At 50.8% G+C, this 22,632-nt stretch overlaps 1 protein-coding gene across 13 annotated transcripts in view; it reads left to right on the forward strand.

Moving 5' to 3' along the window:
- SEMA4D (semaphorin 4D) overlaps positions 1-22,632 on the forward strand; it is a 121,859-nt gene that overhangs the window by 68,072 nt on the left and 31,155 nt on the right. For all 13 annotated transcript variants that reach the window (XR_008530399.1, XR_008530400.1, XM_054588051.1 and 10 more), the window contains 13 exons: positions 4,662-4,804; positions 6,119-6,264; positions 8,957-9,019; positions 10,697-10,795; positions 11,448-11,541; positions 12,177-12,290; positions 13,248-13,399; positions 14,849-15,024; positions 15,099-15,255; positions 16,453-16,675; positions 17,458-17,573; positions 21,851-22,023; positions 22,112-22,155. Coding sequence is in view for 11 of the 13 variants with exons in the window: in XM_054588051.1 (XP_054444026.1) it covers positions 4,699-4,804; positions 6,119-6,264; positions 8,957-9,019; positions 10,697-10,795; positions 11,448-11,541; positions 12,177-12,290; positions 13,248-13,399; positions 14,849-15,024; positions 15,099-15,255; positions 16,453-16,675; positions 17,458-17,573; positions 21,851-22,023; positions 22,112-22,155 (1,663 nt within the window). In the remaining 2 variants the exon portion in view is untranslated. The remainder of the gene's footprint in view (positions 1-4,661; positions 4,805-6,118; positions 6,265-8,956; positions 9,020-10,696; positions 10,796-11,447; positions 11,542-12,176; positions 12,291-13,247; positions 13,400-14,848; positions 15,025-15,098; positions 15,256-16,452; positions 16,676-17,457; positions 17,574-21,850; positions 22,024-22,111; positions 22,156-22,632) is intronic.

The following is a 22,632-nucleotide window of genomic DNA, read 5'->3' on the forward strand; positions in this document are numbered from 1 at the left end:
AAGTTTCTTATTGGTGTGCTAGGTCACTACACTAACTAGGAATTCCAAGCCCTGGAATTTACATTCCAAGGATTTTTTTTTCCCCTCTCCTAGATCATTTGTCTTTAGAATTTGTTTGCTGATCCCGTTTGTTTATGGGGCCAGGCGGGGGTCCCCACTGCCCTGGGTACCCGCCCTGCTGTGCCCCTCTCAACGCGTGCCTATCATCACTGCTGGTTGATTCATGGTCGACTGGTCAGTGTGTATGTGTGTCCCTTGCCCGGTTGCCCTCCGGTCCCTCCCCACCTCCCATCAGCATACGCAGCACACACGTGCTAGATTTGGGTGAGGGAACAAGATTGAGGTGTGTTGGGCACCCTGACTGGCTTGTTTGCCCCTGCAAGGTGACTGGAGAGGGAAGCTGGCATCCTGGGATGGTGTCCTGGATGATGTTCTGCAGAGCAGGGGCAGTGCACCTCCAGGGCTGAGCATGTCTACGTGTAGCTGGAGTGCTGCTCCCAGGGATCTGCCCTGGGAAACTGAAGTTGAAATAAAAAACTCTTTGTTGTGGGCATGTGACACAGAGAGCCCCTGAAATCCACCTGGATTCCTGGGGGGACAAGGCCATTTCTTTGAGGTGGTGACATCAGCACCATAGCTTGAGTTGGGTAAGGGTACCAGAGGTGGGGGAGGGAGACATGGGGGAGGCCGGAAGTCGGGGAGGAGAGGCCAGGGGTATAGGTGAGGAACATGGCCTCAGGGACAGTCTGGGGGTGACATCGACAGGATATGGTCTTAGGTGGTTATCTCACACTCTGCTCTCAGGGGAGAAGGTGTGGGCAGGTGCATGTCCTCCATTGTCCTGGCCACATGGCCTGGACGGGGAGGAGGGCTTCAACTGGCCTCTTTTTGTATAAATCCCTTAGTCAAGAAGTCAGAATAGGATGCCCCTGCAGTCATCCACAGCTGTGACCTGAGATCCACTTTCACAGGTTCCCTGGAGAGTCCGGTGAGGGCTGACAGGACCACTGACATTTTATGTGTGGTAGTGAGTGGTATCTCTGTGACCCACCCCTACTGCCCAGACAGCTGGTTGCAGAAAGGGAAACCAAGGTGTGAAGTGGGTATGACAGACCCCAGGTAGCACCTATGGTCCTCGGTTCCTGCCTCACCGGACCCCAGCAGGCACCATTCGCATCTTAGAACGCAACAGCAGATCAGAATTTTTGTGTTCATCAGAACAGAGTGCATACCATACCACACGTGTGTGTAAGACACATGCACACATGTGCATGACCTGGGCACAGATGACTACATACAACATGCACACATGCAAACATGCGCATATGCACACAGATGATGTACATGCTCACACATGCAGATGTACATGTGCCTGAATGCACACATGTGTGTGCAAACATGCTCATGTATACACATGTCATGCCTGTACAACAGGTACATGCACAAATGTACACAGAACTCAGGTGCATGCACGTATGCATGCATGTGTGTGTGCACAGTTTCATAAACTAGCCCTTTCCCTTAGTGCTTGCTGTTTGCTGGGTACGCTTGTGTTCTTTGCCACAGCCCCCGGCTGATCCAAGGCCATTCGGGTGGTAAGCTGCCATGTAATCAGCACTGAGTGATGGACTCAGAGCCTCCTGGGTTCTGTTCTCCTGGCATATAAGTGGGATCGTGCACTCCTCGTCAACCAGCACAATTATGCGTAGGTAATGGGAGTGACACATGTGATCCTGTCTTCCTGATGGGCCCCCTGTCTCAGTGTGAAAGGGGACACTTCACACAAGAAGGCAAAATACTACTCCTGACACTCAGCTCCCAGCAAGATACCTTTGCTTCTCAGAAATACCCAGGAAAGCCAGCAGAATGGGCACTTTATCCTATTGTTTCCATTTGACTATTTAGGCTGTGACTCCTGCTGCAAGATCCCCTGTGATTGCAGAGCCAGGCTGCGGGCAGAGTGCATGGTGGCAGCGTGTCTGTGTAGGTGTGGGGTATGCTTTGCTTAGCAGTTTCAAAATTATACAAAACAGTATGTACAAACCTCTGTGTCCTCCAGCTGTGTGGAGTTTCTGCAGAGTATTCATTGGTCATTGGGACTCGGGATTGCTTAATGAGTGGGTCACATTGGTAGCACAGCACAATGTAAGAGACCTCACCTGGCCTGGGCTTCTGGAACCACCTGGTGGTACCTCACTTCCTACGGAGGGCAAGAGAGCAGTGTCCCCACCCAAGGCCAGGGGCCAAGGACAACATCTCTCCCACATGGTGAGCATTTCTGAGAGATCCTCCATGGAGAGTGAGCACTCACAGCCTCCCCATGAGGCAGCCTCTCTTCCTCCTGGTGCAACTGGTGTTACACTTAGAGTTCGGGTTACACCTTTGCTGCAGTTTGCCTGGCCAGCCACCCCGCTGGATCCCCAGAGCAGGGCTTGGCGTGTGGACTGGAGCCTGTTTCTGTAAATAGTTATGTTGGCACACAGCCACACATTATCGTGGTGGACTTGAGTAGCAGGGATGACACTGCAGGACTCGAGAAGTCAACAGTAATGCCCATCTGTCCCTTTGTGGGAAGGGGGTGCTGCCTCTGCCCAGTTTGTGCCAGTCCCCGGAGAAAATGAGGAACTGGGTGCTCCCTCACCTCGAGGGCTAATAGTAGGTCAGGATGGGGAACAGATGCCAGATGGGTGGGAGCCTGGCTGGTGGGCCTCCAGGCCCAGAAGAGTAATTGCAGAGGGGGTGCCAGTGGGGAAGGTAGGAGCAGATGAGGCTCAGTGGTGCCCAGCGTCTCCCCGGTGGGTAAGTGCCTTTGCTGAAAGTCCACGTCAGTTCTTCCTCATGAAGTAGAGCTGAGCATTGGTTGTACCTCATGGACACATGTAAAAACAAAGACAATAAAAAGAAAAAGGACCCTATTAAGCTCAGAGGGCTGCTGAGGACTAGCATGCTATCTGCTGGGCTTTGGGGGCCAGACAGGTACACTGGAGGGCACAAGAGATGATGCAAGAGGTGACTTCCCCAGATGGGATGATGAAAGGGCTTCCTGGAGGCAGTGACTCGACTAGGTGAACAGGAAGCCAAACTTCTCCTAAAACCCTTTTGGAAGGTTTGTCTTGGCCTGACGTATAGGGGAACGAGGTGGGGGAGTGAGGGCAGCTGGACAAGTGCTAGTGCATGGGCAGCTGTGGTGGGCTCCGCGGGGGAGGAAATGAGGAAACTCGCTGCCCCTTGGATATCATTGAGGCATGGTGAGATCAAGAGTCTAGCAGTGCTGATGGGGTGAGGGGAAGGTTCCGGAGAGGAGCCTGAGGTGTCAGTTGGACTGATAGACCTGGAGGTGTGTTGCTTGGTGGGGGGGTTGGGGGTGGAGGGATGAGAAGGATGGTCATGGCCAACTCCCAGGGCCTTAAAGAAGAGGAAACTCAGTGAGGAGGTCAAGCACCAGTGGGCCCATGAAGCCTCCTGGGGGACAGCATGACTGCAAAATGTGAGATGGGATCTGCTGTAACTTAATTGTGCTTCCCAAATGTGCTGGGCAGGGGTCCTGCCTCTGCTCAGCCAGTGTGTTGATTGGAGCACCTTCCTGAGAAGCCATAAGAGACCATCTCAGAGTCTCACTGGGATCCTGGCAGGGCCCTGGGTCAGGGCAGGCCCTGCGATGGATTACCTGATTTACTGATCTGAAACCAGCTGGCCTGCAGCTCACATCAAGGAACCTTATAGATGGCACATGGGGCAGGTAGAGTGCAGGTGCCAGGAGGCCTGTGGACCTCCAGCCCCACAGTTTGTCTCTTCAGCACAGGCCTGTGCTTTCAGTGAGGTACTTCTTCTCAGTGACACATCAGAGCCCACAGCCACTGTTTCCATGGCACACAGACTTTTCAGGGAGGCTGGAGGAATGGGCCCATTGGGGATGGAGGTCCTGTCCCCTGCAGGAAGTCAGCTACTCCTTCATGGCAAGTTCACACATGTGCATGTGTGTGTAGACACACGTACATTTCAGCCTCTGTGCTGCCCTCTGGCCTCTCACTCCGGCCATCTTTCTTGATGAGCAGTACAGCTTCAGAAGCCAGAGTCTCTGAGGGAAACTGAAACTCTGGTCCTTTCTATCGCATTCCCAGCTGGGCAGCCAGGTGAGCGTTTGTCCCCAGGTCTGGGTCCCCCTGTCTGTCCTGCATTCCTGGTGGCCTGAGGGGTGGGAAGCACTGACTCCTGTAACTCCGGCTTTGCCACAGAGCATCTGAGGTACAGTGCGTGCCCCCTCAGAGTTTTGTGTGTCCCTGCCCCCTCAGCTTCTCAGCAGAAAGAGCCCATGGCTGGAGCTGTGGGGAGAGCAGAGCTCTGGAGGATATTGAGCAAACAGAAAGTAGGCCATGTTGCCACATGCTCTGACTGGTAACCCCTTCCTTTTGGCTTTCTTCCAGAGTTTCTGCGGAAGGTCAGAAAGAAGCACACCACTTAAGAATAGAACCAAGAGTCCTGTGACATTTGCTGTGGCGAGAGCCACCTGACCCCACCCAGTGTGCTGGGAAATGTGGGTCCTCAGGGGTCACGGTGCCTGTCAGTTCCAGGCAGTGCTGCAGGTCATGTCCCCGGGGCTCTGAGCAGCCTCCACCCCGACTCTCCACCCGGACCCTCACTGTGGCCTCCCCTGCCCACAGGCATTTGCAGCTGAAGTCCCTGCCGCAGCCCCTGCCGATGAGGATGTGTGTCCCCCCTGGGGGGCTGCTCACTGTCCTCGCCATGGTGTTTGAGACAGCGGTGGCATTCGCACCCATACCTAGGATCATCTGGGAGCACAGAGGTGAGGGCAGAAATGAGTCAGGTGCTGAGAGCATCTGCTTGTGAGACTGAGATTCATGTGCGCCATTGGCTGGCTGGTTCTGTGCTCTTGGCTCCTGTGTGTGAGCAGGCAGCTTGCACCGCCACATTGCAGGAGATATTTTGGTAACCGGAAACACTTGCGGGACTAGTAGGGCCCCCTGACCTGGTATCTAAATCCAGAGTCCCTAAAGCAAGCCCATCTCCCTGCCTGGTGGTATTTGGTGCCCGCTATCTCCGGCAAAAACCACACTGTGTCCTGTATGGGCACCTGAGCTTCAGGCTGGTGGTTCCCATTTGCTGTTTCTTATTTATGTTTTGTTTTTATTTCTTCTCTTGGGAGCTGTGTCTCAGGTTTGGGACCCCAGCTTTCCAGGCTCTGTGGCCCTGAGCAAGGTGAGCCTGCAGGCTGGGCTGTCTACGCAGAGCTCCAGGCAAGAGGTGTTCTGGGAAGGCCTATGTCCTGTGGGCCTCGGTCTCTGATGATGGTACTTAGAAAAGCAGGGGTGGTGAATTCCTAACCCTTGAGTGAAGCCAGACCCTGGTAATACATAGAAAGCAAAGTTCAAAACACCCGCATTGATGTTGGGATAGTTAAAAAAAAAAAAAGAAACAACTCTTTAGAAAATAATGCCAATCTATTTATATCACCCCTGGTAGCTAAGCAATTACATTCTTCCTGTTCCTAAACAGCTGTTGATCAATTAATTATATAGGAAGGGAAAATGTCACTTCCTTCTCTGCTTTGTAAGTTTGTGTTGGTTATCCCTGAAAAATGCTTGGGTTAAGGGATATATTCACTGAAATGGATTTTATTAAAGGTAATTTTTTTTTTATTATATAAGAAAATCCTAAATAATTAAATTCTTTATGTACCTAATCTGTGGATGGTTCAACACACACAGACAAGAGTTTGGTATAGGGTGCAGGGAGCTTCCATGGTCAGCAGCTTGAGGCATCTGGCCTGCAGTCTCCTGGGAGGTCCCAGGTCACACTGCCAGGAGGCCACACTAGGTGCAGCGTTTGGAACGCTAGGCTGGAGGGAGCAGAGAGAAGCCTGACCACAGCACTGGTCAAGCACAGCGGCTCTGGGGCCTCACAGGGGTCCCATGCACTTGGTGGCTGCCTCAGCAGGAGTGCTCCACCCTGAGGTGCCTGATCTCTGGCCTGGGGGGTGGGGGTATGGGGGTGTGGCAGTACGTCAGTGCTGAAGGGAGAACAGATGCTCAGGATGTGCCCAGACTCAGAAATATCTAATGCGCTTCCCCTACCTGGACCCTGACCCCTCTCTCCCCAGAGGTGCAGCTGGTGCAGTTTCACCAGCCCGGCATCTTCAACTACTCAGCCTTGCTGCTGAATGAGGACGAGGACACCCTGTACGTGGGCGCCCGGGAAGCCGTGTTTGCTGTGAACGCACTCAACATCGCCCAGAAGCAGCACGAGGTATGGCCTGGGCTTCCTGCTCCCCTGTGGCCTGGGCTGCAGACCTTTGCAGTGTTTTCTGTGCACATCAGCACACAGGGCTCCTCCCCAGTTGTCAGGCCCTTCCTTGGCCGTGCTCACCCTGGGGTGGGCCTCAGACATCCTGTCTAAAGAGCAGCCTCCCCTCCTGTCAGTGGGCCAAGGGCCTTGTCATCTGCCAGCTTCATTCTTGCTCTGTGTCCGCACAGCCCCATCTCAGGTGTCCCCTAGCAGCTTCACCCAAGGACCACCTACCCTCTTTTCACTTGAATGTCTGCAGTTGTGATTATGGACAAACTCAAGGGTACACAGGCGTGGAGGGACTGATGTGCTGGACCCTCTGCCCATTGCAGCTCCCGTGGGTCGGGGAGGGCCCCTTGTCCTCCCCCCACATCTTCATGCTCTGCTCCCTCCTCGTGGCTTTGAAGCACAACCCAGATACACAGTCCTCATCTTTTAAATGTTTCTCTGGATATCTCCTAAAGGAAAGGACTCCTTTTTTTTTCAAAATAACTAAAATACCATTATCACATCGAAAAAATTAATGTTGTCAAATGATCAGTGTTCAGATTTCACATACTCTCTCACAAATGATGTTAGACTCTTCAGTTTGAATCCAGTGAAGATCAGGCCATCTGTGTCCCTGGGCACTGTGTCCTTCGAGTCCCCATTTCTAGGAGCCTTCCTGGCCCTTGGCTATTGCAGTCTAGAGCCATATGTTCATCAAGGATTGTAAAATGGGACTTGCCATATCTTTACTCTTTTTTTGAACCGGAAATCACCTTTAAAGAGAAAATGCCTGTTGCTGGCTCATGTCTTTCCAAAGGGAGACCAGGAGGTTTTGATTGTTTCTTTTCTCTCTTTTTTTTTTTTTTTTTTTTTTTAGTATGACCATGGGCTCATGGCTTTAAACGTTTTTGAAGCCCCTTGATCCATTTGCATCCAAGTCCTCACTTGATGCCCAGATTGTCCCCTCCCTGACCAGTGGCACCTCTCTTTGGCTTGTGAATCCTTAGTGGTTGGTGTAGTTTTCTCAGTGTGTGAGCTGGTTCAGGTTCAGCTTGTGCATTTTCTGCCCCAGACTTTTTATTTTTTGTTTTGTCTTAATCTCCAGAGCCTAGTATAGTACCAATTTCTGTTTGATACATAAATGAGCTGCTTCTGGTCATTACCCTTTGAAAATAAAGTGCATGTGTGGCCCCCTGGATGCTCAGTCAGAACTGTCATTGCTGTGTACATGGCATTACCACAGCCCCTTGGGGTGACAGAGAAGCTTCAGGGCCTCCTCTATGTAAAAGAGAAGAAAAAATGAAAGCCACAGCCAGGCTTTGGTGAACCCTGTGAATGGGATCAAGTTCATGTCCCCCTGTTTTGGTGCATTTCATGTAGATAACAATGAAATCATCTGTGTTGTCATTTCTGAAGGAAGTTGCTGTCTGAAATGAGACTTGATTCCATTTTCGAGTGTCATAATGGGAACTTTATTTCTCTGAAAATGTGCTGCTCTGGTGCTGTGCCTGCTGTTCAGACCTTGACTGGAAGCTGAGTTAGTGCAGAGGACACATGGCGGGGATTCACCTCCCTGCCCCTGAGAAACCTGCGTGCTTCCTGACCTTTGAGCCTAGGTGGCCAGTTTTGATCCTCTGGCTGGGAAATACATATATTTGGCCCTGGCTGGTGTGGCTCAATGGATTGAGTGCTGGCCTGTGAACTGAAAGGTCACTGGTTCTATTCCCAGTCGTGACATGTGCCTGGGTTCCTGGCCCAGACCCCAGTTGGGGGCTTGTGATAGGTAACTGACTGACGTTTCTCTTACACATTGATGTTTCTCTGCCTCTCTTTCTCCCCACTTTCCCCTCTCTCTAAAAAGAAATAAATATTTTAAAAAAAGAAAATATATACATATTTGGCATCAATTATGGAATAGCCCACAGGGAGATGGGACAGCTTGAAAAAGGAGAGGCAGGGGTATGGGAGCCCTTAGTCATGTGGCCTGTTGTTTCCCTCCTCTGAAGGGCTAGCGACCCCCTGGCCTGATGGTCCTCTACACGCGTCCACCTGGTGTAAGAGGCAGGAACACAGATCTCGGCGGACATCGCTCGACCATGCTCAGCTATCCCTGTTGTGTAAAATTTACAGAACCTGTTCAATCCTGCCATTGAGCCAATAGTGGAAGTAAATGTCAAGACTTCTTTTATTGGGCTCTAAGGCCACTTTTGAATGGATTTTATTTATTTATTTTTTTAATATATAGTCTTTATTATATTTTTCCATTACCATTTAGTCCCTTATACCTCCCCCCGCACCCACCCAGCCATCATCGAATGGACTTTAAAAACCCACTTTGATGTTGGAAAGTACCTGCAGTTTAGCTTTTTAATAAATTTAATCCTTTCCACCTTCAGTGGTTCAGTTTGTGCTGCTCTTTGCTGTGAATAACAGGGATCTGGGAGACTCCTCCCAGGCCCCTTTGACTTTGAAAGGAGGATTCCAGTCAGAGCCTTCACTCTGTGTTTGCTCTCTCAGCCTTGTTTTGCAGTCTCAGGTTTCACTGTCCTGGGAGTTATCTGCTGGCAGTGCCATCAAGTGCTTTGTAAACTGAGCATTCTTATACCAGTGTCTACTTTCAAAAGGGGGACTGTGCACTGAAATAGATTCTTATTCCTCCTAACAGGCATATTGGAAGGTCTCAGAAGATAAAAAAGCAAAATGTGCAGAAAAGGGGAAATCAAAACAGGTAATTTCTTTTGCAAGCTACAAAAACACAGGTAAGTACCTAGTTGATTTAATCTTCTGAACGCCACTGCTTTTGGAACGCAGCCTGGGTCTCTCATGACTCACCTACCCCTCTAATTCCCAGATGGTGCGATTGGGTCTCTCAAAGTAAGAATCAAACCTAGGCATTTGAGAAATACTTTTTAAAGTTTAACTGAATGAATTTTCCAAATGACCTGAAACTTTGACTATGGAAAGTGATTTCTGGTACCTGCTGGCTAATGGTATAAAATGTAGGGTTTATGCCTCCTGCATCCCCGTGGCCTGAAGGGGTTGGAATAGGATTTCTAGATTTTTGGCAACACTCACCCTTTCTTCAGGAAAGGGCTCCTCAGTTGTGGTGCCCATGCAGGCAGTGCTGGACTAAGTGTCAGAGTATTAGCGTGGTGGCCATGGGAAGAGCCGAGCCTGTGTTCATCTCCTCTGGCGCTCTGGGTCACCCCTCGCCCAGAGGGCAGCCTTGCCCCCAGCTCATGCTGGGCAGATGTCAGAGTCTCAGGGTCTAAGAGCCTTGTCTTCCTTGATAGTTAGTTGGTCAAGACAGCTGAGTTATGGTCAATTTCAGCAGTTGTTGGCTGTTTTCAAAATAATTAAAGCTTTTTTAAAAAGACAAGTAATGTTTTGCTAAACTTTTTTAGCAAAATGCTAAGTACTTTCACTAAAGCCACGAAATCCAAAGTTACTTTAGGAAATGAGGGAAAATGCAGGCATTTCAATGTAATAACAGATGTCTCAGGGAGTTGTCTTCAAGCTAAATTAGACCAGAGCTTTGCCTGGCCCGAGTTAAGGCCATACAGTGGACAGGGGTCCCTCCCAGCTCTTGCAGGGAGCATGAATTACTTCCAACCAGATTGAAAGCAATTATTTGGTGGGGGGGAAGCGGCGGGGGGACCTTTTCTGAATGGTGATAATTTCAGATGATAGCACATGTAATCCAATCACATTTCAGCCTTAAATAGCAAGTGGGTCCTTAAGTGGCACCTGGTTTTCCTACAGCCTTTCTGATGTGGAGCCAGGCTTGGAGCCCCATCATTAGTCCAGCCTCTTCCCCTGGACTGGGCAGGCCGGACACAGCCAATCCCCAAGCATTGTTTCCAGTGTCATGTGTTGGGACAAGGAGGGTGGGGTCCCCCAGAGGAAGGGGCCAAAAGAACCCTACACAGCGTGCACCTCTACAGGTCTGTCAGCAATGCATAGTTTGTGTGTTCAGTGAGTAAAAATGCTTTTTCTGTGGTGGGTGGTAAGACTTGAGGTCAGCTTTCATTGCTTTTTTGGACAGCACATCTTTTCTGGGCATAAAATAATGATTGCTGTGAAATGCCCCATTTGGCACTGACAGCCAGCTTGTGGACACTGCAGAGACCAAAGCACTCTGTGTGGCTACAGATTGAGGTTGGCCCAGCAGCAGGAATGGATCTCCGTGAGCCGCAGGGAGAGCGGGCAAGGCGGGGCCGGTGTGGGAAGGGGGAGCGTCAGTGAGGCCACAGTCAGTGCAGTCAGAGCTGCTCATCCAGAAGCTGACGTTGCCACGTGCTCTGCTAATTTAGAGCTCTGAAGTGAGCGGCGTGACCAGTGTGGATGTGGAGGGCATCCAGTAGAAGCTGGTGGTGGTTGACCTGTGCATTTTTCTTCCTTGTAGACTGAATGTCTCAACTATATCCGAGTGCTACAGCCACTTGGTGCCACTGCCCTTTATGTGTGTGGGACCAATGCCTTCCAGCCGGCCTGTGACCACCTGGTAAGGCCTGGGCCCCTTCCCTGGTCAGCATTACAGCAGAGTGGGGTTCCTGGTAGGTATCAGGCAGTCTGACTCTCCACAACAGAAACTTATTCAATTTCCAGCTGTGTGAGGAGGGGCAGCTCAGGCCCACTCAGATTCTGGTGTCCTGTCTATAAACCATCATGACTGAGGGCGGGGCCTGGGCAGGACTCACCGGACCATGGCCCCGGGTGCAGAGCTGGCATGGGGGGACCTTCTGGGAAGTATACTGTTGCTAGAAAGAAGCACCAGTGTGCCATAATCCAGCATCATGCCTCCTTCTTGTCCTGTTTTATGTTTTGTGAGGGTGGCCTGGCTATGACATAGGTCTGGCCAAGTGTGAAAGTCAGGACTTTACAACCCTGGGGCCACTAGACTGCCACCTCCATCTCACAGATGAATAAGCTTAGACACCAAGGTCTTGAATTGCTCCTCAGAGCCAGGGTACCAGGGTGCTGGCATCCAGCCCTGGGACCACTCTAGTCCGCTGCACACACACCCTCAGTGCCCCCAAACAGTGCACCCTGCACAAACTAAACAGTGCACAAATTAAAATTAATGATACAACAAAAATGCCTAATTACTACTGAAATTCAGGCATTTGATGATACTTTCTTCCATTCAATTGTAGAACCTAACATCCTTTCAATTTCTCGGGAGAAATGAAGATGGCAAAGGAAGGTGCCCCTTCGACCCTGCACAAAGCTACACGTCTATCATGGTTGGTGAGTTGTACAGTCAGATGCCCATCACTGGCAGGGCTGTGATGCCTTTCATGCCTATTGAGCACATACACAGGATGCTCACTGCCTCCCCCTTTTCTGTAGTCCCCCCTGCTTCCCTTCCATAGTCACTGTCCTCACAAAGATACATGTGCCTCTCCTTAGACCCCCTGACATGAGCTTGAATTCATTGTTCAACACGATAGCCAGCCCCCACGGTCAACAAGTTGGACCTGTGGGGAGAGGTTATTTTATAGCCATCATTTGTGCAGATCATCTGTGTTACTTGACCACATAGAGTTGACGCTCCCATTGGAGGGGAATTTTGTGACTGAGCCCTGGAGCTGTCTCATGCACTGAGACAAGCAGGCCCTGAGCTTGTGCACCCCCTGTCATGTTTTATTTTCCTGAGATGAGAGTCACTTGCTCCTCTTAGTTATTATTCCTGACTCTCATAAGACAGTTTGACAAGGAGCATATGATTATCTGTTTCAAAGAAATGTGTGTCCCAGGAGCAGGCAATAGTTCCTCCATGTCCCACGGCGCTTGCGTTGGAGTGTAAAGGAAAGTGAGGGGTTCAACATCCATCTCAGCACTGGTGCTGACTCCCTTCTCCTTTTTCCTCCTGGGCCCTGAAGATGGAGAGCTTTATTCTGGGACATCTTACAACTTTTTGGGAAGTGAGCCCATCATCTCCCGAAATTCTTCCCACAGTCCTCTGAGAACAGAGTACGCAATACCTTGGCTCAACGGTAAGAAGCAGGCAGTACCATCAAAGGTGTGTCTCTACTCAGGTGGCATCCTCACCAGGAGAGCCCCACGGCACTGTAATGCTAAAACCTTTTGCTGGCTCGACCTTTTGTGGGCTCTGGACATTGTCAGCCAGTGGTGGGTGAGCTTCTGGAACTGCTTGGGGCTGCACAGCCAGCTTCCTGGGCTTCCCTGTTTTCTTTTCCACTAAAAGATCATTATTTTAAGGCTGCTTTTACCCTCCTAGAAAATAGATCAAGGAAGCTTTCCTAAAATGAGGATCTGATGGTCGGTGGGAGCTCAGGCTGATCAGATCAGTGTGCGATGTTGCATGTGTCCACATTGCATTCACGGTGCAGAAGCCTCAAGGCCACTCACATGAGGCTTCTCTCCTGGGCACCAGCCTGCAGGGCCATGGCTTGGAAGCCTCCTGGACTCTCAGAGGCAGATGATCTGAGGGACAGCATGTTCCTCCTCTTTGTGGGGTGGCCTGCTGGTCAGGAGTTTGTCTGAGACACATGCTGTTAAAACCAGCAAATGCACAACTACTAGCAGGTCTCTGGGACGGCGGGATCTGGCTCTCCTGGGCCCCAGGCTGCTTGTCAGTTGGGAGGCCCAGCTTCAAATTCTTAGGGCAGATCAGGAGCTTGTGCTTCAGAACCACATCAGGACACCTCTTGGGGCTGAGGAGAACAAGATGGGCATCGTCATCACTCCAGACACTGGAGTTCGTTTGGGACATGACACATGCACCCTCTGTGTCTTGCAGGGAGGGTGTGCGGGGACATGCCCAAGCTCCTTGGCATGTGCTGGGAGGTGTCCATACCCCTTGGCATGTTCAGGGACATGCCTGGGTCCCTGCATAAATTCAGGGATGTGCTTGGGTCCTTCTCTGTGTGTAGGGGGTGCCCGGGCTCCTCGGGGGTTTTGGGGGATAACTGGGCATCTCTTCCTTGCAGAGCCCAGCTTTGTCTATGCAGATGTGATTCGAGAGAGCCCAGACAGCCCTGAGGGCGGGGACGACAAGATCTACTTCTTCTTCACAGAGGTGTCTGTGGAATATGAGTTTGTCTTCAAGTTAATGATCCCTCGGGTAGCAAGGGTATGCAAGGTGAGGCTGTTTCCCCATTTCTCTTTGGTTCCATCTGTGGGGACAGAACATAGGATTAGTCACCTCACCCAGGCCCACACTTTCCACAAAAGGTTGATTAACCTACCGTCCTGTTCCTCAGTGCCACAGGGGTCAGTGTGGACGGTTCTTCCTTCTGGGGCATCTAGAAGGAGCTGGAAACCCAGGAAGCTTGGCACCCTCGAGTGACCAGTAATTGGCTTCCTGTCCTCAGAGGGCCTGCTTCTGACATGCTTTCCTCAGACTTCACCTGGGTTACTGAACGTTACTTTTTGTTTTTCCTCCATTGTCCTCCGCCAAGAAGGCAATCCATACACCGTTGTCCATGTCCATGGGTCATGCATAGCTCCTCTGTTCCCTGTGCTGTACTTTATATCCCCATTCAAAGTGATTCAAAGTAATAATGCAAAATGATAATGCAAAAGCTATCATTTAGAATGGAAGGGCAGATAAAGTGCTTCCTAGGTACGGTCCAGTTAAAGGAGTTCATCATCACCAAGCCCTTATTATATAAAATGTTAAAGGAACTTATTTAAGAAGAAGAAGAGGGAGATCAAAATTATGAACAGTAAAATGGCAATAAATACATACCTATCAAAATAAAATAAACAAGCAGAACAGAATCAGAATCATAGATACAGAGAACATTTTGATGGTTGCCAGATGGGACAGGGGTCAGGGAGATGGGTGAAAAAGGTAAAGGGATTAAGAAGTACAAATTGGTAGTTAGAGAAAGATACTTTTTATTTACTTTATTAACCAAATTCTGTTGGAATTGAGATTTCACCATTCCGATGTAAAGATAATAAGGAATCCATTTTCAGTTGTATCCAAAATAGTTAAGGATGCTTTCATTTTACATCCCTCTGCATGCATATTTCCAAGTTTCAGTATTTCTCTCTGGACTGAATCATGGCAGGTGTGCTCCGTGATTGTCACTAAAAAGTGTTTATGGAGAACCTGGCAGGTCCAAAACACTTCAGCAGAAAATGCTGGGGATAGGAAAGAAGGGAAGATCCTGCTCTCCCATGAGGAGCATTGGCAGGGAAGACCAGACCTATACACATTGGCCTGAGACGGACTGGGGAACCTTGACTGCATGGGTCACTCATGGACACGCACAGGCCACAGGGCCAGAGCCAAAAAGTGCAAGAACAGCCAGCCGCTCTGACACTGAGTGTGGGCAGGCTCAAACAAGTTGTTCTAGCTACCACAGGTGGCTTTTCATCAGCAGAGTTTTGTTGGTTTAGTTTTAATCCACAGCCTGAGCTGCGTGGAAGGACTGCTAAGTCACTTAGTTGTCTGCAGTTGGCTTTTTTTCAGCGTGGCTTCATTTTATTCAGACAGAGCTATTCTGGGCCCCAGCACCTCATTTGTTACCTGTGCACAGGGAGTATGCCCTCATTCTCCCTGCGCATCTTTGCATTTCAGGGGGACCAGGGTGGCCTGAGGACCTTACAGAAGAAGTGGACATCCTTCCTGAAGGCCAGGCTTATCTGCTCCAGGCCAGAAAGCAACCTCATCTTCAACGTGCTGCGGGCCATCTTCGTTCTCAGGTCTCCAGGCCTGAAGGAGCCTGTGTTCTACGGGGTCTTCACCCCACAGCTGTAAGTGCCAGGGCTTTTGGGGTTTCCTCCACACCCCCACCCTCCACACAGTCACATGGCCTTTTCCTCCCCAGGAACAATGTGGGGTTGTCCGCCGTGTGTGCGTACAATCTCTCCACAGCCGAGATGGTCTTCTCCCAAGGGAAGTACATGCAGAGTGCCACAGTGGAGCAGTCCCACACCAAGTGGGTACGCTACAACGGGGCTGTGCCCACGCCAAGGCCCGGGGCGGTGAGTGAGAGGGGCCTGGGCTGCGGGAACCTAGTGCGGGGCGACCATGCTGCACCCTCTGCACACACCGCACACACCCCTGTGCCACACCCAGGTTTGTGTCAGTCTCTTCAGGGAGTGGGCATCCCCCTGGGACTGGACTGGGACGGTTCACAAGCACTCTATCCTCTTCCTATTTTCCTTTCATTGTCATGTTGTGTAACTGCTGTTGCTTCATACTGCCCTAACAGGAATCTGTTCTGTGGAATTACGTTGCGTAATATCATTGGATCTGTTTCTTTTTCTGTTTTCTGTAGAGAAACACATGGTTTCTTGGCAGAGACAGCTATACTCTCTACTTATTCGTATGAATCACACTTCAGCTCTTAAAAGTAGTGAATTTTATGTAGAAATCAGTTTCTAGGCCTATTTCGTTTCTAGGTCGATTTGGCTGTGAGCATTCATTCTGTGACTGGTGTGTGAGGCTGTGTGCGTGGCCCAGGAGGGGGTCTGTGACCTGAGGGAGTGGCCTAGTGCCTGGGGCTCGCCCACAAGAATGTCTTTCCTCCCTGACGCCAGTTATTATTTCTTCCGTACATGTTATTAAGTAAAACATGTTCACTTGGGTCACAAGTTTGGGGTTGTGCACATCCCTTTGTCAAAGACCACCCTCTACGTCTTAGTTTAGTCTGGGAATTTCAAAAATATGTCCTGCTTTACAAGCTACAAGTCTACATCAGCCTTAATTTGTTATTCATTTGTATGTCTTAGTGGCAACTTAAAAAGAAAAAAAAAAACACCCTCTGATGGACAGAAAAAAGAATACTTCATGCTCTTGACCCTTAGGGTACTTAGAATTGGACCCTTTTTTAGCAATTTTTTACCAGTCTTCTTCCTTTATGGGAAAGCTATCAAATAATATTTATTTTTATTTCAAAAGCTTAATATTTTTTTTTCACTTATAAATAGATAAAAAGTTACCTCCCTGACTATCAGGAAATAATTATATTTTGTGGGTCAAAGAACACTTGCATTTCGACATGCTTTATAACACTACGTCTTCAGATTTCTGAGAAATGACCCTCTTGGCTCTTTCCCTTTTTCAAGAAATCCACTCTGCAGCTCCTAGTTTTGTGCCTTCTGGAAGCCCAGCTTTGTGCAGAGCATGTGGGGCTGTCTGCGGGTTATGGTTAACATGGTGATGTCTGCTCCCTGCAGTGCATCAACCACGAGGCGCGGGCAGCCAACTTCTCCAGCTCTCTCAATTTGCCGGACAAAACGCTGCAGTTTGTCAAAGACCACCCTCTGATGGATGACTCCGTGACCCCGATAGACAGCAGGCCCAGGCTGATCAAAAGCGGTGTAAACTACACACAGATTGTGGTGGACCGGACCCAGGCCCTTGATGGAACCATCTACGACGTCATGTTTATCAGCACAGGTGGGTCCCAGGCCTTGGTAACAACCTTGGTAAATCCAGCTGGCCTTTGCTGAGTGGAGCTACTGTCTCCCTCAGTTGCACTGAGCAGTTTCTATTTCTGAGAATTCTCCACACCCTGGTGGCTTAAGATCTCTGTGACCATCAGACCACTTGGGCACTTGTTAGAAATACAAGTCCTGGCCCAGATCTGGAAATTCAGGTCTGGTAGGTCTTGGGTCAGTGCCAAGGGAGCCAGATGAGAGCACCTCTCTCTTGCCTGCCCTGACCTGCCACGGGAAGCAGTGCCCCCCAGGAGCCCATGGATTAGGAAACAAGTATTCCTGGAATGGGAGTCAGTGGCCAGCACAGCAGTAGCTAGCAGAGCTGAGGTTGGCCACGGGTGTCTTAGCCATGCCTCTGAGCAGCAGGGAGGGCCCTGCCCTCACCTGTCGGGGGCCATCTTGGAGGATGGCACCCCCTGGGGGCTGGTGGCACCCAAAAACCACTTTAGGTTGATCTTACATCACAGTGTTGGCTTCACTGATAGGGGAGTTGGCATCAACAATGACGGTTTATTCTTCATAAAACACTGGGAATAACTGATGCCACATGAGCTTCCATTGTTTATTTTGCCATGGCTTTTCCTTTTCTATTTTTAATGCAAAAACACCACCTATGCCTATGTCTCTTGCTAAGGGAAGAAGTGAAGAGCAAGAAGGGGGACTGTTGACAGCTCTGGCTGACAGTGTAGCAGCGTCCCCTCCTTCTGGGGAAGGTCACTGATCTGTGCTTTGACCTTGCAGACCAGGGTGCCCTGCACAAAGCCATCAGCCTTGAGAACGATGTTCACATCATCGAGGAGACACAGCTCTTCCAGGACTTGGAGCCAGTGCAGACCCTGCTGCTGTCTTCCAAGAAGGTAAAGTGGTCATGCGGCTAGGCAGGGTGGCCCTCTCGTGGCCTCGCATCTCAGTGGTCGCTGGGCTGGGGCTGGTCCAGAAGAGCCCCCCTTTGGGTTCTCAAAGAGTCCTTTGTTCTGTGGGGTTTGAGATAGAGGGAAGGCAGTCTTAGAAGATAAAACTTTGTCCTGAAAGTTGGCAGAACCTCACTGAGTCGTTGGGGCCCGCGTTGTGCATGGGGGATTGTGTGCTGGCCTACGATAAAAGCACTGCCAGTGACCTGAACTTGGCGAAGTGAGACCCTGTCAGCAGTATGCTGTTGATGTGGCCTACATGTCAGCATAGAAAGCCTAACTCTGGGTAGTGCTCTCCCCCCTTAGATGAGGCACCAACTCTTACATCAGGGCTGGCAGACCTTTTCTGTAAAGGGCCAAGATTGTGAGGTTCTGAGGGCCACATGGTCTCAGTCTCTGCCTTGTGGCACAGAGTGGCGGGGCCCGCCCATGAGTCAGTGGGCCTGTTTGTGCTCCTGTAAAGCCTTAGTTATGGACACCGAACTTGCAGTTCATGAAATTTTCATCTCATGTCACAAATATTCCTTTTAATTTCTTCAACCAATTAAAAATACAAAGGCAATTATTAGCAGTGGGGCTGTATAGAAACAGCCGGGGGGCTGCATTTGCCCTGCTGGCAGCAGGCCATCTCCTGGCATCTATCCACAATGGCTTGGGGAACGTGTGCCCGTTTTATGACTGGAGTGGAGCCATGTGGAGCAGAGGGCAGACTGGGCACTAGGGTGCCTGGTCCAAGCCCTGGCCCCGTGATGCCTGACTATATGAGCCTGGGCAGTCCAGCCCTGCCTCAGTTTCCTGATCTGTACAGTGGGGACAGCAGACCATACAGAGAAGGGACCTCACTTCTTGTGAGTATCCTCACACTGTGACTCCTGAGCTGATGGGCTCTAGGGCCTTGGCAGTGCCAGGGTTAATACTAGAAATTGCCGGTGGGCCATGTGACCTATTCCCCTTGATTGCAGACGCACCCATCACTCAGCCTCTCCTGCAGCCTGTTTCAGAGCCTTGTCGGGGGCCTCAAGCTCAGCTGTCGTCCTATTCTGCTCTGCTGCTGAGCATCTGGGTTTGACCTTCTGCCCTCCCAAGCGGTCCTCCCTTTCCAGGTATGGGTGGAGCTTCACAGCCCCTCAGCACTTGCTCCCTGCCTGGTTCCTGGCAGGAGTCTCCACCCAACTTGTTGGCCCAGGCCCGCTCCAACCCACTCTTCCCTCTGCTCCAAACCGTGGGCCACCCGTAAAAGAAGAGCCGGAGACCCTTCCAGCAGCAACCGTGTTGCTCAGGTGCAGGGGCCAGCACCCTGGAGGCCTCCAAATTGGTGAATGCTCATCAGAACAAAGGTTGGGCTCCAGCACAGACATGCGGTGACAATGAGGCTCTGCCCAGTTCCACATGTCACTCAGGGACCTACACTGGCCCTGCCATCTTGAACACAAGGCTTCTGAGGCACTTGGGTGCTGATCTAGTAGTAGGGAGAAGGTGACAGGGTCGGGTGTGGGTGCTTATGGGTCAGTCCTGTGTGCATATGCCTTCAGCCAGGACTTCATCACACAGCTATGCCCAGAGGAAGAACTGATACCCCAGGGGAGCAGTTTGCATGTCCTAACAAGAGCCCCCTGCACTGGGGTGTGACTCTTTTGCCTAGGACAAGTGGGAATGCACCCTGCACACTATGGCCTCCATTGCCTTCCCCTCAGGCTGGTGGGCTCTGGGTGGCTGGGGGGGGGATGCCAGCAGTGCTTCTGGTGCAGCAAGAGGCAGGTGTTCAAGGGTAAAAAAGAGCCCCCTGCCCTGCTCCCTGCAAATAAGGCCTTCGCGCCACTCACGCCTGGCCCCGTTGTAGAAAGCCGGGGAGCGCTGCCACAGGGCTGTGGGAGCACAGACAGGATAGCACAGGAGAGCACATGGCCCCTCCTCTTCCCTTGTCCGTGCCTCCTCTCCCCTGATGACAGGTGCTTTTGGTTTGTTTTATATGAAAATACATACCACATAAAATTTACTGTTTTGACTTTTGAAGTGCACACTTCACCAGTAGTAAGTGCATTCACGTTGTCATGCAGCCATCACCACATCCACCTCCAGAACTTTTCTCCTGCAAATCTGAAGCTCTCTCCCCATTAAGTACCAACTACCTGGTCCTCCCATCCCAGCCCTGAGCACCCATCCTTCTCCTTTCTATCTCTGTGAGTTTGACTATTTTAAGGACCTTGTATTTTGTGACTGACTATCTTCATTTAGCCTAATGTCCTCAGGTTCATTAATATTGTAGCATGTGTCAATTTTATTTTTAAGACTGAATGATATTCCATTGTACAGATGGACCACATTTTGTTCACCCATTCATCCATTGAGGGACACTTGGGTTGCTTCCACTCCTAGGCTCTGGTGCATAATGCTGCAGTGAACAAATGGTGGGTGTACAAATATCTGTTTTCCTGCTTTGAATTCTTTGAGGAATGAATGGCAAACCTGATTTGCACAGTCACCTTTGAGCTCACAGAGCAAGCTGTGTCTTTTTCACAAGGACACTTTGGCCTTCAGACACTGCCTACATGGCAAAAGAAAAAAAAACATCTTAAACAGCTTCTTCAATTCTGTCCCCATGCACCAATCACCCCTCACAGGGTTGACTGTGGCCTGTGTGCACAGAGACCACACCTGACAGTGTAAGTCCAGTGCTGCGGCCAAGGAGCTGCGGGGGAAGGCTGGGCACACTGTATACCTCACAGATGCTGGACAGTCCATTGTCAAGATGTTTTTCCTTCGCCTTTAAAGATGTTTTATTTTGAAATAATTTTAAATTCAAGGAAGAGTTGGGATGAGAGTGCAAGGAGTCCCTCTAGGCCCTTCACCCAGCACACGCCTATCTCATCCGAGGGGTTCAGGTGGCCCAGCACACGGTGGATACCCCACATTCCCATGACGCCATTGTGGGCTCCAGGAGGGGCTCCCCAGGCAGCACAGGCCACCTATTCTGTGCTGTGTGAGTGTCCACGCTTTTGCTAGGGTCCCTGTGTATGTCCTGATGGCCCTTTGAAGTTGCCTGCTTGGCCTCTTGCCCCAGGAAATTTTTCTCACCTCTGCAAGCCACATGATTCCCCAGCTGTGATCTCTGGCACCCTCACTCCTTATGACTGTAGTGGGCACGTGCCCTCTTCTGCCCAGGTCTCTACTGACGTGCACGGGTTGACACTGGGCCTGGTTTTTTCTGCTTCTTGTCCCACAGTCTTACTGCACTGCAGAGGGGATTTCCCTTCTCTCTGCTGTGCTCGCACATGCTGGGCCTATGACCTTCAATGCATCACAGGCCAGGAGATGTGGGGCCACACCAGGGGGGCTCCAGCCAGACCCTGAGTTAATTCAGACCTGTCCTCTGAGGATGAAGGCCGTGTGTCTCATTTGAGTCAAAATATTAAACTCTTTGTAAACTTGGAATCCTCTAAGTCTAACCAGAAGATCTTTCTGGGATGTCAAAGTGACATGTAGGCTCCTAGGCAAAGGAGAGAGTGAATACCAACAGCTGAACTACAAGTCCAAGATCTGCTCAGGTGGATTTGTGTGGGTCCTTGTTCCAGCCAAGCTCAATGAAGAAGTCAGCCATCCCTGACGGTCTGTGTGCCAGGCCCTATGCCAGCTCTGGTCACTGCAGGAGGGAGTCAGAGGGTGGGGACATCCCAAGCCAAGCATTCCAGAGCACTGAGGAGTCTGCTCTGCTCTGCTTCTGACCGTGGCAGTCAAGTTTCCATCTGCATACCCCACCCTCATAAATGCAGACATGTGACAAGTGGATGCCGCATTATTTTTATTTTACTAGCATGGTGTTCACTCTGCAGCAACCCTTGTTTGTACCCCCTGCTGTTGGCCAGGCTGGATGCAGACACTGAGGACACTGCACTCTGTGCTCTGGTGCCTGCGTTGTGTTCTAAGGCTGTGCCCTTTGGCCTCTGGGTCTTCCTCACTCAGAGCTGTGCTCTGCTGGTGGTCGGGAGGGTAGTGGGTGCCTGGATATGGATGGAGGGGTCCGGGCCAAGGCCCAGTTGCACCCGTGTTAGCGTGCAGGTTTTTGCTCGAAAATCGTGCACTGCTCGTGCTTTCACACACTGCACTCAGATTTGTCTGGAATGTGACCGTGTCTCGTTCCTTCTGCAAAGAAGCACTTTGTCACCCTCCCTGACATGTTGCTGGCTGCCCTGGGCCCACCCATTTTCATCTGTTTATACCCACAGGACAGAAGGTTTATCTATGCCGGTTCCAACTCGGGCGTGGTCCAGGCCCCCGTGGCCTTCTGTGGGAAGCACGGCACCTGCGAGGACTGCGTGTTGGCTCGGGACCCCTACTGTGCCTGGAGCCCTGCCAGGGCAGCCTGCGTGGTCCTGCACCAGACCCATAGCCCAAGCAGGTACCCAGCAGGGGGATGTGGGGCATGCAGGTGCTCCGCCTGCCCTGCCTCAAGAGCACGTGTGAACTTTGCACCCCTCATTTTGCAGGGGCCTGATTCAGGAGATGAGTGGGGATGCGTCCGCTTGCCCTGGTAAGTTGCTCGTTCTCTCTACGCTGCCTTCAAGATTGGCCAGTCCTGTAACCACTTCATGGTGCTTTGGTGCTGTGGCATTTTGCATTTTTTTCTTTCTACTCAGAACAGAGGTCAAGTATCTTTTGGCAGACCTTGTGACCTTTCTCTGAACCTTTTATTGCGGAAAAGGATGTTTGAAGCCATGCGGTGTATTTGTGTACTGGAAAGCACTCTTTATCCCAGCTATAATGTCTGCTCTTAGATGCATTTCTCTTCTCTTAGCTTGGGCTTGTTAAACAAAACCTGCACCTCTTGTGAACTCTAGGAAAGATGAGTCCTCAAGCAGTCAAGTCAAGACACGGGTGCCATTCCCCTTGGGTGATACCATTGCCTGCCAGGGAGTCAGACATGTCTCAGCAGAAGGCAGACATGCCATGGGCTCCTGTCCTTAAGTCCCTGACCTGCCGGCTCTCATCAGTAAAGACAAGTTTAGGA

This window comes from Pteronotus mesoamericanus, unplaced genomic scaffold (assembly GCF_021234165.1).
Source record: "Pteronotus mesoamericanus isolate MK-2021 breed Mesoamerican mustached bat unplaced genomic scaffold, CSHL_Meso_final scaffold_125, whole genome shotgun sequence".
Taxonomy (NCBI): Eukaryota; Metazoa; Chordata; class Mammalia; order Chiroptera; family Mormoopidae; genus Pteronotus; species Pteronotus mesoamericanus.